Here is a 17,500-nt window from a genome sequence, read left to right on the forward strand (position 1 = left end):
ACATAATTGTAAAGCTGGAATGGAACCAATGTGCTAGTTCGCTGCAATTACAGCTGGAGGTCTTTTGCGTTATCCTTCTACCAGCTTTGCACATCTAGACATAATTCTTAGCCCATTCTTCTTTTCAAAATAGCTCAAGATCAGCCAGATTGGATTGAGTGAGTCTGTGACCAGCAATTTATAAGTCTTGCCACAGACGCTCAATGGGATTTAGGTCTGGCCTTTGACTGGGCCATTTTAACATATTTGACATAAACCAGGGAAATTCAATTAAAATTCAGAGGGGAAGGATTTCTCAGGGCAAAGACGATGAGGAGCTGTGTCATTATACACTACGTTGGTGCATATTCTTCACCCTCTAGGGGTTGAGAGAAGGGTAGACGGGGAAAGGTGGACTCGGTAGAGCCTACCGTCATATCGAAGTGGCGGACCGCTTTTTGTTATGCTGAATCCCAGCAGTGGGGGGTGCCAAAAAATACAAATATATATATTTTTTAAAAACCCGCCTATTATAGCTTTAAAGTTGTGTTTTGGTCGTTGAATAAATACTTAATTGTGAAATCAATGAATAAACGTATTTATTGATTGCGATTTCAATAATCGTGATTATTATTTTTTCCATAATCACCCAGCCTGAATATCTTGGTAGGTTTGCAGTTGTGCCTTACTTTTTCCATTTTTGGATGATCGTTTGAACGTGCCCTTGAGATGCTTGAGATATTTTGAGAAGCTTGGAAGATTTGTTTATATCCTAACCCTACTTTAAACTTCTCCGCAACTTTATCCCTGACCTGTCTGATGAGTTCCTTGGTCTTGATGGCGCTGTTGTTCACATACTTTTCAGTTATATTTCTTTAAATTTTGAAACCTGTACACCATTTTTGTTCCACTTCACAATTATGTGCTACTTTGTGTTGGTCTATCATATAAAAAATAAACAAAATACATTCACATTGGTGATTTGTGAGGTCGTGTAATGTAAATGTAAAAAGTTCAAGGGTTATGAATACTTTTTCATGGCACTGTACATTCATGAAGATGCTATGACAAGTCATCTCAGCAGCATTATTCCGCTCAGTACCCTGGCATCAAAACATTCTTCCCATTGCATTTAAAATGTAAGATTTTCTTCAATTTTTTTCCATATTCTATCAAGAAAATGTAGTCAAATGTTCACCCCCGATTAGGTGCTGACCCAAATTAGGATTGTTTCCAATAAATAATCTTTCTTACCTTGCAGAGCAATGAGAAGGTCCAAGAGTGGAAGGATTTTTTGGTGGTGACAGTAAGAGAGAGGCTTGAGCTGGTTTCAACATTGACTCCTTCTAAACAGTCGCTAAGCTGGAACGAGAAGACAATAAATGGCTGAAATGTCCTGACAATTAGACGTTACCGCTACAGAGAAATTATTGCATACTTGGGAAAAGTAATTCTCCATGACACCCACATTAAGAATGAAGAGCAGTAGGGATTAAAAATGTGTAATAACCCACTTAATACTAGGGATGTCCCAATCAAGTTTTTTTGCACCCAAGTCAGTATTGGATTTTAAGAAACTCGCAATACAGAGTCCTGATCCGATTCCTCGAGGATGCATTAAAAAAAGCGCATATCCAAATTCTCTCAAATTAATATGCATACATGTATTATGAAGTTATACATGGATACATTCATACATAAATACAGACTAGTGGTGCAACAATACATGTATCTGTATCGAATCGATCGATAGTGGTCATGGTTCAGTATGCACTAATTGACTGTCGTTTTATATTTACTGAATAAACATCTGACAATGAGGAGCTGTGCTAAACTACAGTCGTTCTCAAAAATATTGGCACCACTAGGGTGCTAGCCAATCAGAGGCAGAGGAGGGCAGATTATTGTTCCATAAATACAATGGACGTGATTCTTTTTTCTGGACTCGATACATTTTCAATGTTGTGGTAACACCCGCAGCGCCGCTCACGACGCAGTGAGCTTTGGCTCCGAAGCTGCACACACTTGGGATACTTCAGCGAAAGTTAACTATTTATTAAGTTCACGAGCCCGTGAGGCAGGCTAAGGAGCGAAACAGCTTGCTCTGGCTCGCTCGATCATGTCGACATACAGAGGTCAATAACTGGCAGACTGCAGTCCGCGTATGGACCCAGAAACAGTCCCATACGTACCCACACCAAAGCCAAAAAAGAAAGGTTATGATTCAAGACATACAGGGCGCCGTAAATTATTACAGACTTCACAGTAGTGTTGAACTGTACCAACCAATAACATGCAGCCCCCCCCCTTCAGCCAATCAAATCTGCATCTCAGGCCAGAACCAGTGATTGCACGCAGCATAGACAGAAACGAGGAGAAACGTAGCAGGGGACAGAGAAAGTGACTCAGCATGGAAGTTGAGTTAAAGAAAAGGATTTAAACATTTGAAACAAACTGCGCTTAAAATGGAACGGTCAGTGTCATTTTCATTGAAAATTCTCAGTGTGAAGTTCTCACTGGGAGCACTTATTAAAAGTGTATATTTGTCAAATGCCATTATGAAACAAAACAAAGGTTATGAACAAACCTCGAAAACAGTTCAGTTGTTAAGATTTGTTAAATTAAAATATGTAAAATTGGGCGGCACAGTACTCAACCGGTTAGTACATCTGCCTCACAGTTCTGAGGACCGGGGTTCAAATCCCGGCCACGCCTGTGTGGAGTTTGCATGTTCTCCCTGTGCCTGTGTGGGTTTTTCCTCTGGGCACTCCGGTTTCCTCCCACATCCCAAAAACAGCATGGTAGGTTGATTGGAAACTCTAAATTGCCCTTAGGTGTGAATGTGCGCGCGAATGGTTGTTTGTTTATATGTGCCCTGCGATTGGCTGGCGACCAGTTCAGGGTGTACCCCGCCTTTTGCCCGAAGACAGCTGGGATAGGCTCCAGCACGCCCGCGACCCTTGTGAGGATAAAGCGGTACAGAAAATGGTTTGAGACTTCAGACGGCACTCTGGACAACTGGTTAGCACATCAGCCTCACAGTTCTGAGGACCTGGGTTCAAATCCGGCCTCGCCTGTGTGGAGTTCGCATGTTCTCCCCGTGCCTGAGTGTGTGTTTCTCCGGGTACTCCGGTTTCCTCCCACATCCCAAAAACATGCATGGTAGGTTAATTGAAGGCTGTAAAATGCCAGTTCAAGGTGTAGCCCGCCTCTCGCCCCAAGATAGCTGGGACAGGCTCCAGCATGCCCACGACCCTAGTGAGGATAAGCGGTATGGAAAATGGATGGATGGGTGTTTGAGACGTCACTGTTGTGTGAAGTTGCCAAACAGAAAAGGAGAAACAAACTTTATTTTTCTTAAGTTCAGCACTTTAGTTGAACATGTATAACTTTCTCTTTTTAGTTACTTGCTCTTGTCGTGAAATGCAGCCATAATTTTATTTAGTAAATGAGAGAACATTACACAGTTGTGCTCATGTTTTATTTGTAAGAATTTGTAATACCGGTACTAAACCACAAAGTTACATTGTGTAATATAAAACAAAGCTATTACTGTTCCATTTGGCAATATTTTTGTACCTTTGGATTATTTCGTCACTTTGTAACCTTTAAAATGTCAGAATATAGATAAAACCCATCTTTTACACCCTATCTCGGTCAACTGAAAATCATGTGATCGACTCCGATTTTTGATCACGTGATCGGATCGGCACATCCCTACTTGATACAAATGCGTGTTTGATACTTGATATCAATTGCCCCAAGGCTTGTTTCAAACTATGTGTGGTGTGCCCGTGGTCAGTTTGCTGCAGATATGAACATGCTATGAATCATTAGCAGCATAACAAATTCAAATCTGAAGGTGAAGGTGTGTCTAAAGTTATTCACTATATGGGTGCTGTTAAATGATTATGCACCCTCACTGGGCACAGTATACAGTGAATAAAGTATAGTAGCTGGTGTTTTCGATCAATTGAATTGTCACATACCACTTTCTCTGGGGAGAGAGAGTTCATCCACTTCTCTATTAGAGTCTCCATATAATTTTCAGTGAAGTGTTTGCTCTCCTGCTGTTGCTTGAGACGGATCAGGCGTGATGAGTAGCGCTTCTGCCATTCCATCAACTCCTCCTGTGAGTGAGCTGACGTGCACTGGGCCCCGTACCGACACAGACCCTGCTCTAAGTACCTAAAGGAGAGGTAAAGAGTGTGAACTGGTGTTAGTTCTATAAATACGTTTGGCGTTGTTTTCCCTTAAAAACATCAGCTTTGCTTATAGACTCATCAATGTAATATATGTCATAAAACTTTTGTCCTATTTTTAACATTTTCATATTTAAATTTTGGGTCTGTTAGCGTTGGTAAACCATGACATTCTGGCTGCAACTAACGATTATTTTAATAATCAATCTGTCAATTATTTTTCCGATTAGTTGATGACGAATAAAAACTTTTAAATTTAGATCCCTATATTCCAAAACAGGACATAACTTCATACATTGATTATTGACTACAATTGACAGCGCAAAAAATGCACAAACAAATTTATTATGATGCAGTTACTGGTTTGTCCCCCCCCCCAAAATAAAATCATATGTTTTCCAATGTCTTGATTAAACACAAAGCTAATCAGTCCGCTTTCATGTAGGATTACAGAAATCTGAGAATATTTACTGTTGAGAGGCTGAAATTCTGAGGATTTTTACATTAAACATTGTCTCTGAACAATTAATAGATTTTCAAAATAGTTAATCATTTTGATAATCAATTGTTTCACCTCTACATGACATATGTAAATGCTGGAAAGAAGCTGTCTGACAACAGCATATTGGTATTCAAAGACCAATTGGACATTCAAATCTCAGCCACAAATGTGAAATTCAGGTACAGCTCATGATTCTGTCAAGGACGTGAGATTTCATTCACAGGTAAGCAAGTATAATATCAGCTTGACATATTTTTAGTTCCTTAATTATATTTTACATTCTAACGCATGATACATTCACAACTTGAAACCCTTATTGTTTTATAACCTTTTACAGAGGGTGTACTCCTCGCTGCTGGTGACTCCTCGAGGAGGGGGCCTGAACTGCCAGCCATCTTGGACCTCTGTCAGGGCACACAAAGTCAAACGATCAATGCAACTGAACCAAACCTTTTCAGCACACCACAAAGTTGGGCTTAAATGAGCCTGTACCTAATTACAATGGGTTCTAGCTGACCACTGACTGACTTAAGCATTATAAATAATATCTACTGGATGTATATAAATAAGTGTTATGGAGACTACTTGTTTTGTTTGAATAGGAAACAAAAATTAACTACTGCCTACCCTCCTCCTGGTCATCTGTGTATTCTGGTGCCATCTCGCTCTTCTTTACAGCCTGACAAACAAAAAGATGGGGTGATGGTGGGGTGGACACAGAGACAATAATTATTATATCATGGCTATTAATGCTGTATAACCGAACAAGCAGTCTTGACTACTGGAATTATAAATAAGCATTAGGTCCAAAACAGCTACAAACTAAACTGAGGGGAATTAAATGGTTACAACTAGGCCATTATGACTCTAGCCTGCAAGCATTTAGCAATTAAAACCTGGCAAAAAGGCATAGATAAATAAGAACCATTATACACCACATGGCAGTGTGGTGTATGATGACTTGGGACTGACCTCTATTTCTGAAAACAGGATTTTTAATCTGGAAACATCTTTTGCAACAATTCCATTCTGTAAAAGGAGAAAAAGAATCTTATTACAACAGGAATTTGCAATATTAAGTATTTAAGGACATTCTGTTTTGGAGTGGGGGGGTGCGGAGTGGGGGAGTATTTTACTTTTGTTATAGTCGAATTGTCAAAGATTTCAATACACACAGTCCATGACTGTGGGATGATTTGAAAATGTCAAAATGATTCAGAATCTGATGTGACATCGTTCACGACGACCCAAAGACACTCGCCAGAAGCCAAGACCTCAGTTATTTCCCATGGTAAATGACAGTAAGTCGTCACACCGAGCATTACTGTTGAAAAAGCAGGATAAAATGACTATTTGTTGGAGAGATGCTGATCTGCTGGCTAGCTAGCTATTGTTGAGATGATCTGTTTTATGTGTGGTGTGCAAAGACAATGCATACATCGGAGTAGTGGTATCACAATACCAAAATTCTGACTTCGAGTCTACACCAGTGTAGCGGAAACACTATCCAACAAGAGGGCACCAGGAACCCCAACCTCAATAATTCCATTCCTGCCTACTGCCCCGCTGATCCAAACGGTCACAATAAGCCTGATTTATGTCACCCGTGCCTTAAACTAATTAAAGGCTCCCCTAAAAATCTGGGTTTCCATTAATCAAAGACCCCTTGGTGTGCAGGACTGAGATGCCGGCCAAAAGGTTGGAGCCAGATCGACAACAATAGATTTATTATACAGGCCACAGATTAACCTATTACTCCCGGGCCTTGAGTTAGATTTAATCGCAGTCTTTTTCTTTAGGAACTCAAATACAGCAATAAACTATTTGTTTTAATATTAAAACATGCACGCAAGGCGCTGCCAGGCCCTCTGGGAAAATTGATGGGACACAGGCGACACCCACTGGTGTTTGAGAGTTACTGCAAGCCGAGGACAGTTACCAACAATTTTCACTGACTTTAAGTGTCCGTTGTGATTTAACAAACTTTGCATGAATGCTCCCAGTATATATCATGACACCAATGTCACTAGTAATTGCTTTCCACAGGGTTGATGTCAAATCTGAGACACTGTCACCAAGGCGCTTCTGCAACCATACCTCTGCCTTTTCTCTGTTTTTCCTTTTTTTCCCTAAATACACTTGCTCAGCGCCCCAGCCCATCCATCTGGAAGACCGACCAGCCTGTCTAAATTTTGTTCTTCACAACGTGAGTACAGCGTGTGGTTTCCAGAGTGCAAATTGTTGCATAATAACGGTCACAGAAGTTCGGAACTCTCGCATTTTCACTGCGCATGCTCGTTAAATCCTCACATTACGAGTTCAATCATTCGCCCTACATTTTTTTCTTTACATACGTTTGCTTGTAATCTTTGTAGTCCAGTTCCTCTGCATTGTTTCTCTGTAGTTTTCCCCCTTACATATAATTTTTCTATAAAATTCCACTTCCTGTGTCGTTTTTGTGAGTTTGATTGCAACAATAAACCACTGTAATCTAGAACTCTTATTTCGTCTGTAATGGACATGCTCTCGCCAGATGGCACCATGACCCCCCAACCTTGGACTGGGACTGCATCCCTCTCCCCGCTCCCCCGCCAAGACAGACCGTCACGGGGATGCCTGGTTTATCTCACACGGACGCTAAATGAATTACCAGCCAGTCCAAAGGAGCTCATCAAAGCAGAGAGGAGGAATCCTGACTTCTCACCTGGACTTTAAATTAATTAGCAGCTGCCCTAGAAACCTGGACTCCCAGTCATCAGAAGACCCCCTATGTACAGGGCTCAAGATACCGACTCAAAAAGCTTGAAAATCCGCTGCTCCTGCATGCAAGACAAAAGTTCGTCATTTGCCCTTTTGAAATGCAACTGAAGACCTCTGGGACAATGGATGGGACACGAGCGACACCCACAGGGGAGCGACCACCGCCTTTCGGCTGCACATATAGGCCGAAACCCTTCCTTTGGGTTCTCGCTCGCTCGACCACCATGCCGAAGACTGGCTCAGCCAGGAAGCCCCACCTCTCACCACAAGGTGGTGAGGACACATCAGATCTTTCCCCGGCGCAGGGCACCCTGCAAGCGCCCTGCGGGTGCCTGGGCAGCTCACGGGAAAGCTCCATTGGGAAGGGAACAGGCGGCGCACGTCTGTTCCAGGCGTCTTGCGACTTGCGCCATCCCCGGGCTCCGGCCGCCCTCCAATCGGAACTCTTTTTTTTTTTTTTTTCCTTTTTTTTCCCTTCCTCCTCCTTCCGTCAACTCTACCTGTTCCCCGCATGGACAGGACTGGCCAAACATTCAGGATATCGACCAGTCTGCCTAAATAATGTTCCACGAAACGTAAGTCCAACTTGCAGTCTACTAAAGTACAGCTTGGTGCATATTTGGGTTTAAATTAATGGGAACAGGAACTCCCAGCTCTATGCATTGCAACTCAGGACCGAGCACCTTTTGTTTGAAGCCACCCCACTTTTCAAGTGAACAAAAGTATTGGAACGTGAGTGATGGGTGTTTCTAGTTGCTCAGGTGTTGCCTTTGTTTTTGGATTTGAGTTTCACCTGTGAAAACTGTATTTGCTGTTAAGCAAACATGAAGACCAGAGACCTGTCTATGGGAGAAGATCAAACCATTTTGAAGCTGAGAGAAGTGGGAAAATTGATCAGAGCTATTGCACAAACATTGGGCATAACCAATACACCAATTTGGAATCTCCTGAAAAAGAAAAACTCCTGGTGTACTGGGCAATAGACATCCAACAGGTCGGCCAAGAGTATACACAGCAGCTGATGACAGAAACATTGTTTGAGCTATGAAGAAACACCCAAAGACAAATGTCAGTGACGTCACTGCCAACCTCCACAGGGCAGGGGTGAAGGTATCACAATCCACTGTTCGAAAGAAGACTGAGAGAAGAAATATACAAGCCATACCACAAGATGCAAAACATTCATCAACGAAAAGAATCGGAAGGCCGTATTGGATTTTGCAAAGTACAGGGATGAGCCACAAAAGTTTTGGTAGAAAGTTTTATGGACTGATGAGACCAAGATGAACCTCTACCAAAGTTACGGAAAGGCCAAAGTATGGAAAAAGAAAGGATCTGCTTATGCTCCAAAACACACAAGCTCATCTGTGAAGCACGGTGGGGTTAATGTCATGGCTTGGGCTTGCATGTCTGCTTCTGGAACAGGCTCACTAGTCTTTATTGATGATGTAACTAATGATGGTAGCAGGGGAAGGAATTCTGAAGTCTAAAAAACCATTATGTCTGGCAATTTACAGAAGAATGCATCCAATCTAGTCGGGAGAAGCTTCATCATGCAACAAGACAATGATCCAAAACACACTGACAACACAACAAAGGACTTCATCAGGGAGAAAAGAGGAAGGTCTTACACTGGCCAAGTCAATCAGCGGACCTTAACCCAATAGAGCATGCATTTTAGCTCCTGAAGAGGAGACTGAAGGGAGAAACTCCCAGAAACAAACAAGAATTGAAAGAAGCTGAAGTAAAGGCCTGGAAAAGCATTTCAAATGAAGAATGCAACAGTCTGGTAAAGTCAATGGGTAGCAGGCTTGATGCAGTTATTGGAAGTAAGGGTTATGCCACCAAATAGTACATTTTATTCACTTTACTTTAATAATGTTTGTTCCAAAACTTTTACTCACTTGAAAAGTGGGTGGCTTCAAACAAAATGTGCTCTGTCCTGAGTAGAATAACATACCAAAATACCATGAAATAACAGCTGGAATTCTAGTTTTGTCTCATTCATCTTATGATCCGAAACCCAAATGTCTTCAGTATACAACAAAGGAATTGGCCTTGTCGTTCTAATGCATTTGGAGGGGACTGTATATAAAATTGTATGTCTATATACAGTTTACGTGAGATATACAGTCAAAAAAAATATTTGACCACCCATGTATCTTCAATTTATTTTTCATAATACCTGGCACCAAGCATTTTACCTGAAGAATACAAAAGCTTGTTTCATTAAATATAATTTTGCTTATTATCAAGAAAACCATGCAAAATGGCTAAAGCTAGATATCAACTCTTATGAGCTATTTTTGTCGTCATCATTATATTTGTCCAAACAAAGGTACCTCTAGTTGCACCTGGCATTAAAAATTAACAAGAAACTGAAGAAACAAGGGGTCCAATATTTTTTACACGACTATATTATTTCTATTTATATATACTTTACTCATACTTAGTACTGTGTATTTCAAGCTCTTTATTTAAACTTTTAGTGTGCATGTCACTGCATTGGATTTCTCCCTTTGTAAAAAAAAAATGTAGTGTGCACCAACTCAGTGCAGTGCTTTTATTCATTGCGTATGGGGTCACGACACTCAAAAAGTGGACCTTTTTGCTCCACTTGGACAGTAACTGGACTTGCGTGCGGCGTGCACCTGTGTTAAGTCGTCTCATGCTACCGATAATATCCAGCTCCTGCTGTCAGAGGTGGGTAGTTACGTGCTACATTTACTCAAGTAACATTTTGGATAAACTGTACTTGTCAGAGTAGTTTTAATGAAGCATAAAGAAGAAAGTACTTCATTACAATAATCTACATGCCACTCACTACTTTCATTCATCAATAATTGCATGCTATTTTTAGACTTTCGTTTTAGACTTCCGCGTCGGACGCAGTTGTTCCAATCTACAGTGATTAGCACAGTGATGTTTGACTCAACTTCACCAATCAAACGACAAGTTACATGTCTGCACAAAGTCTTCTATTAGGCTTTGCGGGCTAATCTAAGTGAGTCATGACAGCCGGTGCGCAGCAAGTGTTTACATTAAAGACTAACAAACAACAGCTTTAACATGCAGATATGCGCTTGTGTTTGGGTTTCTCTCTCTCTTTCTCTATCTCTCCCCCCACCTCCACTACCTCCCTCTGTCTCTCTTTTTCGCTCACTCAAGATCACTAAGTTTGGTCAGCAAAGAGCTTCTTCATTTAGTGGATCAAGCAAATGTTTCTGTAAGGCACTATGCATATGTTTTTTTTTGTGTGTTTGTGGACTCCTATTGAGCAGTTCGAATGTGATTCGTTACTTCTGAACACAGCCACATGCCAGTTAAAATAGGGAGTGAATCCTTGTGTAACCAGATTTTTTGTATTTATTTTATTTGAACTGTATTTACCAGGTAAAAGACCAGTTAAAAACACAGTGGGTACAAAAAGTATTAGACCCCCTTAAATCTTCCACTCTTTGTTATATTGGAGCCATTTGCTAAAATCATTTAAGTTATTTTTTTTCCCTCAATGTACACACCGCACCCCATATTGACAGATTTGCAGATTCATTAAAAAAGAAAAACTGGAATATCACACAGCCTAAGTATTCAGACCCTTTGCTCAGTATTTAGTAGAAGCACCCTTTTGATCCAATACAGCCATGAGTCTTTTTGGGAATGGTGCAGCAAGTTTTTCATACCTGGATTTGGGGATCCTCTGCCATTCCTCCTTGCAGATCCTCTCCAGTTCTGTAAGGCTGGATGGTGAACGTTGGTGGACAGCCATTTTCAGGTCTCTCCAGAGATGCTCAATTGGGTTTAAGTCAAGGCTCTGGCTGGGCCGAGTTGTTCTGAAGCCACGCTTCAAGGTTTTCGTCCAGGATATCCCTGTACTTGGCCGCATTCATCTTTCCTTGGTTGGAACAAGTCGTCCTGTCCCTGCAGTTGAAAAACCCCCCCACAGCATGATGCTGCCACCACCATTCTTCACTGTTGGGACTGTATTGGACAGGTGATGAGCAGTGCCTGGTTTTTTCCACACATACCGCTTAGAATTAAAGACTAAAATGTTCTCTCTTGGTCTCATCAGACCAGAGAATCTTATTTCTCTCCATCTTGGGGGTCCTTCGGCATTTTTTAGCAAACTACATGTGGGCTTTCAAGTGTTTCACTGAGGAGAGGGTTCCATTGGGCCACTCTGCGATAAAGCCCCGTCCGATTGGTGGAGGGCTGCAGTGATGGTTGCCTTTCTAGAACTTTCTCCCATCTCCCAACTTCACCTCTGGAGCTCAGCCACAATGATCTTTGGGTTCTTCTGTACCTCTCGCACCAAGGGTCCTCTCCCCCGATTGCTGTTTGGCCGGGCGGCCAGATCTAGCATGGGTTCTGGTCCTTCCAAACGTTTTCCATTTAAGGATTATGGAGGCCACTGTGCTCTTAGGAACCTTAAGTGTAGCAGAAATTGTTTTGTAACCTTGGCTAGATCGGTGCCTTGCCACAATTCTGTCTCTGAGCTCTTCAGGCAGTTCATTTGACCTCATGATGCTTATTTGCTCTGACATGCACTGTCAGCTGTAAGGTCTTATATAGACTGGTGTGTGGCTTTCCTAATCAAGTCCAATCAGTATAATCAAACACAGCTGGACTCCGATGGAGGTGGAGAACCATCTCAAGGATGATCAGAAGAAATGGACAGCACCCAAGTTAAATATGAGTGTCACAGCAAAGGGTCTGAATACTTATTATGGCTGTGTGATATTTGAGATTTTCTTTTTTAATAAATCTACAAAAACTTCAAAAATTAGGTTTTGTTTCTGTCAATGTGGGTTGCTGTGTGTACATTAACGAGGGAAAAAAATGAACTTCAATAATTTTAGCAAATGGCTGCAATGTAACAAAGAGTAAAACATTTAAGGGGTTCTGAATACTTTCCGTACACACTGTATGTTTAATTCAACATACCATTGGCTCTCCAAACAAGGTTTTAGAGAGGATGCTGGCCACCTCCTGCAGGCTGTCATCCAACTGCATGGAGCACAAGCTGGCCTGTAGCAAATCCTCTCCCGTAGTCCTGTCTTCTGCCAGGACTAAATTAGAAAGAAAAGCAAGAACATAGGGCCTCATTCACGAATAAATTCATAAAAATTACTCTGTGCATCAGTTCTATCAGTTCAGTCCTATTCATGACACGTGCCTATTTTCTTCTCACTACTGTGCTATGTTTAGTGAATCAGACTCCTAACCCTAACCCCATTCTAATTGTTGGGGTTATGCGATTAGCAATCTCCATAAACCACTTGCTTATGTGCAAATTAAAGGACATCCGTGAGGAGGTTTGAAGTTGCGAGACATAACTTTCTTCATCTTTATCCTATTTTCAAATGTTTAGTGTCATTGGAAAGTTTGCTCAACCAAAAAAAACTGACATATAAATGACAATGGTAATTATTTTTTAATTAATTCCAAAGTTAAACAATTTGGCACTCAAAACATGCATAGAACAAACTAAAAGATGAGAATGAACAACACTGCATATGTTCAGACATGCAAACACCAAAGGAATGAAAAAGGTGACAAAAAAAACATTGCAAGAGTGTTTGGGGGGGATCCCACAGGACCCCACAGAGATAAAAATTTTTTAACATAAATTAAGCAATTCGGAAGACTGAAGAGTACAATAAGCAGAAAAAACATTTATTTACACCGCTCAAGTACATGTTGATGTACAAATTCAAGATTAAAATAAAATTTGCCTCATTTCTATGCTTTTTTGGTTGGTGGTGCGCCTGGTTTTTTTTTAACCAGGGGCACCTCCATCTGCACCTGATACCTGCTTAAAGCTGTGCCAAATGAATAGCATCCTCCTCTGTAAGCCCTCTCATTCTGGAAAATAATTGACTAAAACACAGGTGTCAAACTCAAGGCCCGGGGGCCAGATCCGGCACGCCAGGTGATTTTATGTGAACCGCGAAGGCAAATCATGTGTGTCAATTTTTGTACTCAAGCAAATAAATAATTGATAGTAGGCAGTAATTTTTAATGGCAGAATAGCAGGAATTTCTGTTAGAACTTTAAAATAATATGGCAATAAGTTCTGGAAGTAGTAAACAGACAGTTTTTCAATAGACAGTTTTTTTATTGTGCGCATAGCATGATTATTGCTGCAGCAATAATCGCGTTTTGAAGGTACTGTATACGAATGTAAGCACTGGATGGACGGGGATAGGTGAAGATGTATTTTTCACAACAACCTGTGGGTCAACGCAAAGAAAGTACTAAAGCCTATTGAGGACTCGGGAAGCAAGAAAAATAGGTTTATCGGTATTCGTGCTTTTACCTCTTTGCCCCACCTGTACCATCAACATTCCTGCAATACCATGAGCTTTCCCACAATACCGCAATAATTAACGTCCCGTGACATTAATACGATGATAAAACCCAACCATGACATTGAACAAACATTTGAGTGCACTTGACCGAACATGGTAAACTCAAGTTTGTCACGGGCAAGCAAAAAAAAAAAAAAAAAAGTTAACTTCGAGCGTGCGGCACAGTGGTGACTGGTTAGCACATTGGCCTCACAGTTCTAAGGTCCTGGGTTCAAACCCGGCCTCACCTGTGTGGATGTGCATGTTCTCCCAGTGTCTGCGTGGGTTTTCTACAGGTACTCTGGTTTCCTTCCACATTCCAAAAACATAGTAGGTTATTTGAAGACTCTAAATAGTCTGGAGGTGTGACTGAGTGCGAATGGTTGTTTGTCTATATGTGCCCTGCGATTGGCTGGAGACCAGTTCTGGGTGTCTCGTCCAAAGTCAGATGAGACAGGCGCCCGCATACCCGCGACCCTAGTGAGGATAAGCGCTTCAGAAAATAGATGGATGGAAGGATGGAAGGATGGACGGACTCCGAGCGTTGGGGAATACGAACCGGTGACCATATGCCAAGCCTCTGCGCCACTCCGCCCACATTGGTAAATCGTGTGTAAAAGACGTGTTTGATGGTTTCTTCGGAGACTGATCCGCAATTATTTGTGTGTATGCATAGTCCGACGAGATACCAAATTTGTTAGCAGAGTAAGAACAAATTTAAGTAAGATTATGTGTCAAATGTTCATACGCACAATATAGGCACAAATTTGTGCATTCTCACTGTTTTTGCATCATTCCCATAGATGCAAGTTGAATATTAAATGTGTCCCTCTACAACGGGACTTGGGGGGTGGGAGGGAGAAGAAGAATTGTTTGAACAATGCCCCTAAAATATTCACAGCAAAGCTTCAGCCTGGTAGCACTCCTCTGAATCAAGTTTACCACAATTTGGCAATATCACTGACCAACTCAACTCCAAAAACGAGAAAGGCATGGTTTTAGATGAGCATCAGGAAAATGAAAATTATTACTTTATTGTACTAGTAGTAATTAAATGTTAATCTCTGAATAATTACAGCCTTACATTAAACACACTTTTTGTATTGCTTCCCCTGCTTTAATGCTTACCATGTTTGCAGTCTTGATCTGCTTCGTCATATTTTTTCTGTTGGGAAAGAAAGAAGAAATTAACAACAGCCACCACAAATATACTTTAGACATGCTGCCAGAGTCCAACCTTCACAGAAGCTCAGAGAATCACTCTTTGCCTCACAATAGACTGTTCTACCATTACCTACCATATGTAGTTTCCATAATCGTACAGCATATTCTTTAGTTTCTAAACTTTATAAAAGTTCTGAGAAGAGAATATTGAGGGACAAATGTTTATTATTCTCATTTAACCTTCTTTTGCTAGTTAAAAGTAAAACTATGTTAAAAATATCAAGTATAATCTTATAGTCTTATCACCCCTATTCATTTTCAATAGCTCTTGTCCTCATCAGGGCTCTAGACTAACCTTTTGCACTGGTGCACGCAACTTTTTTTTATTATTGGGTGCACTGGTATAAAAGTCAGGTGCACCCAAATTTTCAACCGCATCGCATTCAACACCATACTCTAACCGGGTTACTTAAATAAAGAAATGAATAAAGCTGCTTGTCTTTTGGGCAGTGTTGACTGGTAAATGATTAACACTCTGGTCAACGAAATTCTTTATTTGAAGAAGAATTCCACAAGACAGGTAATTTACTGAAAGTGTTGGTGATTAAAGTGCTACTTGTCAGACCGTTGGTTAGGACTTTCGGACGAATCAGGCCTTAACCTAACATTCTTCACAAAGACGTCAATTGTTCATTTCCTCTCATCATCCAAGGCTATTTTCCACTTATCTGATGGGCCTACTAAGCCACTCAACCTAGGCCTGTCACTATAACACATTTTTAGGACTATATTTTCCCAGAAACGATCCCAATAAACGATCGTATCATTGTTTTTTTATGATACTGATATAATATTATAGCATAACAATTCAACTATATCCTTTTTAAGAGCCAGTACCTTAATTCAAGAATATTGAACATTGGCATTGAAATGTAGAACAATAAATATCTGATAAATAAAAATAAATAACAGACTCAGACTGTTTGACAAAAATTGCACTGAAACAAATATTAAACATTTGGCACAGAAGTATAGAGCGTCAATGACTTAACAGGCAATATACTGCCAATCAAGTTTTCAGTTGGTTAAGAAAAAGTGATAAGTAACAACATTAATAACAGCACAAGTAAGTCAAAGCAATCTGTTTTGCATCAAGATTCATAATTCTGCCGATCACAAGTCTGCAACATTTCTTGAAATGGTGCTTTCTCAACCTGTTGAATGGTTGCATCTCAAAGTGAGTAACACCATACAGTACTCCATATGTGAGCGTGCGCCATAAACACGATCACATGTATGTTTGCATTGTTGGGCAAAGGCTTCCTGAATTGCAAGTTACGGGAAAGGGGAAATGTCCCACCATCTTTTTTGCTCACAGCTCAAGAAATTGGGTGAGACGGTTGTGTTTTAAATGGATTTTGTCAATTTGAGGTTTTTGTTGTGTTGTCAGTTTTCATGTACCACAAGAGTGAGGCCGCATATCACTGGTGGTACAAATCCCAATGCCAATGAAGTTGGGATCTTGTGTAAGCTATAAATACACACAGAAAACGATGATTTGGAAATCTTTTTTTAGTATTTATTCAATTGAATACATTACAAGAACAAGATATTTAATGTTCAAACTGATAAACTCAAGTTGTTGTTTTTTTTCCAAACATTCACACATTTAGAATTTTGATGCCTGCAACACGTTCCAAAAAAGCTGGGACGGGCATGTTTACAGTGTTACATAGCTTTTCCTTTTAACAACAGAGGAACCTAATTGTTGAAGCTTTGAAGGTGGAATTATTTGCCATTCTTGCTTGATGTACATCTTCCGTCGCTCAACAGTCCTTGACCTCCATTGTCGTATTATGTGCTTCATAATGCACCACACATTTTCAATGGGAGACAGATCTGGACCGCTAGTAAGCCAGTCTAGTACTCGCACTCTTTGACTACGAAGCCACGCTGTTGGAACAGGTGCAGAACGTGGTTTGGCATTGTCTTTCTGAAAGAAGCAGGGACGTCCCTGAAAAGACATTGCTTAGATGGCAGCATATGTTGCTCCAAAACGTATATACCTTTCACAGAGCTTTCAAAATGTTGTCAAGAACATTACCGTGGGACAGTTATTCCAGTATATTTTATATGATGAAAACTATTTCTGCATAATGTTCATGATAAAAAGATCGTCCCTTCAAGCAGCTTTTCTTTTCCTTTTTTTTTTAATTATAAACAATATAGTGTTTGTTTAATCTAATTCATTTATGAAATTTTCGTCACGGTGGTCGGACAGCGCCGTACTGGGAGGTTGAATTTTTTTTTCACCACCAATATCCGGAACAATCAGTGTTTACGACCGTAACGGGTCTGCGTCCAGTGATTTCCGTAATAAAATACATTTGCCAGCTCCGAGTTCATCATTAACGGTGCCTCACAGATGAGCAAATTACCAATGCCATGAGCACTGACGCCCTCCTCACATCATCACAGATGCTGTCTTTTGAACTTTGCGCTGATAACAATCCGGATGGCCCTTTTCCTCTTTGGCCCAGAAG

At 40.7% G+C, this 17,500-nt stretch overlaps 1 protein-coding gene across 1 annotated transcript in view; it reads right to left on the bottom strand.

Moving 5' to 3' along the window:
• The window catches only part of LOC133403586 (probable helicase with zinc finger domain), a 119,987-nt gene that overhangs the window by 87,268 nt on the left and 15,219 nt on the right, over positions 1-17,500 (bottom strand). Inside the window, 7 exon segments of the mRNA XM_061678573.1 lie at positions 1,234-1,341; positions 3,969-4,167; positions 5,012-5,087; positions 5,311-5,362; positions 5,656-5,712; positions 12,388-12,512; positions 14,922-14,958. Coding sequence (XP_061534557.1) covers positions 1,234-1,341; positions 3,969-4,167; positions 5,012-5,087; positions 5,311-5,362; positions 5,656-5,712; positions 12,388-12,512; positions 14,922-14,958 — 654 coding nt within the window.

The sequence above is a fragment of the Phycodurus eques genome, chromosome 6, assembly GCF_024500275.1.
Source record: "Phycodurus eques isolate BA_2022a chromosome 6, UOR_Pequ_1.1, whole genome shotgun sequence".
Taxonomy (NCBI): domain Eukaryota; kingdom Metazoa; phylum Chordata; class Actinopteri; order Syngnathiformes; family Syngnathidae; genus Phycodurus; species Phycodurus eques.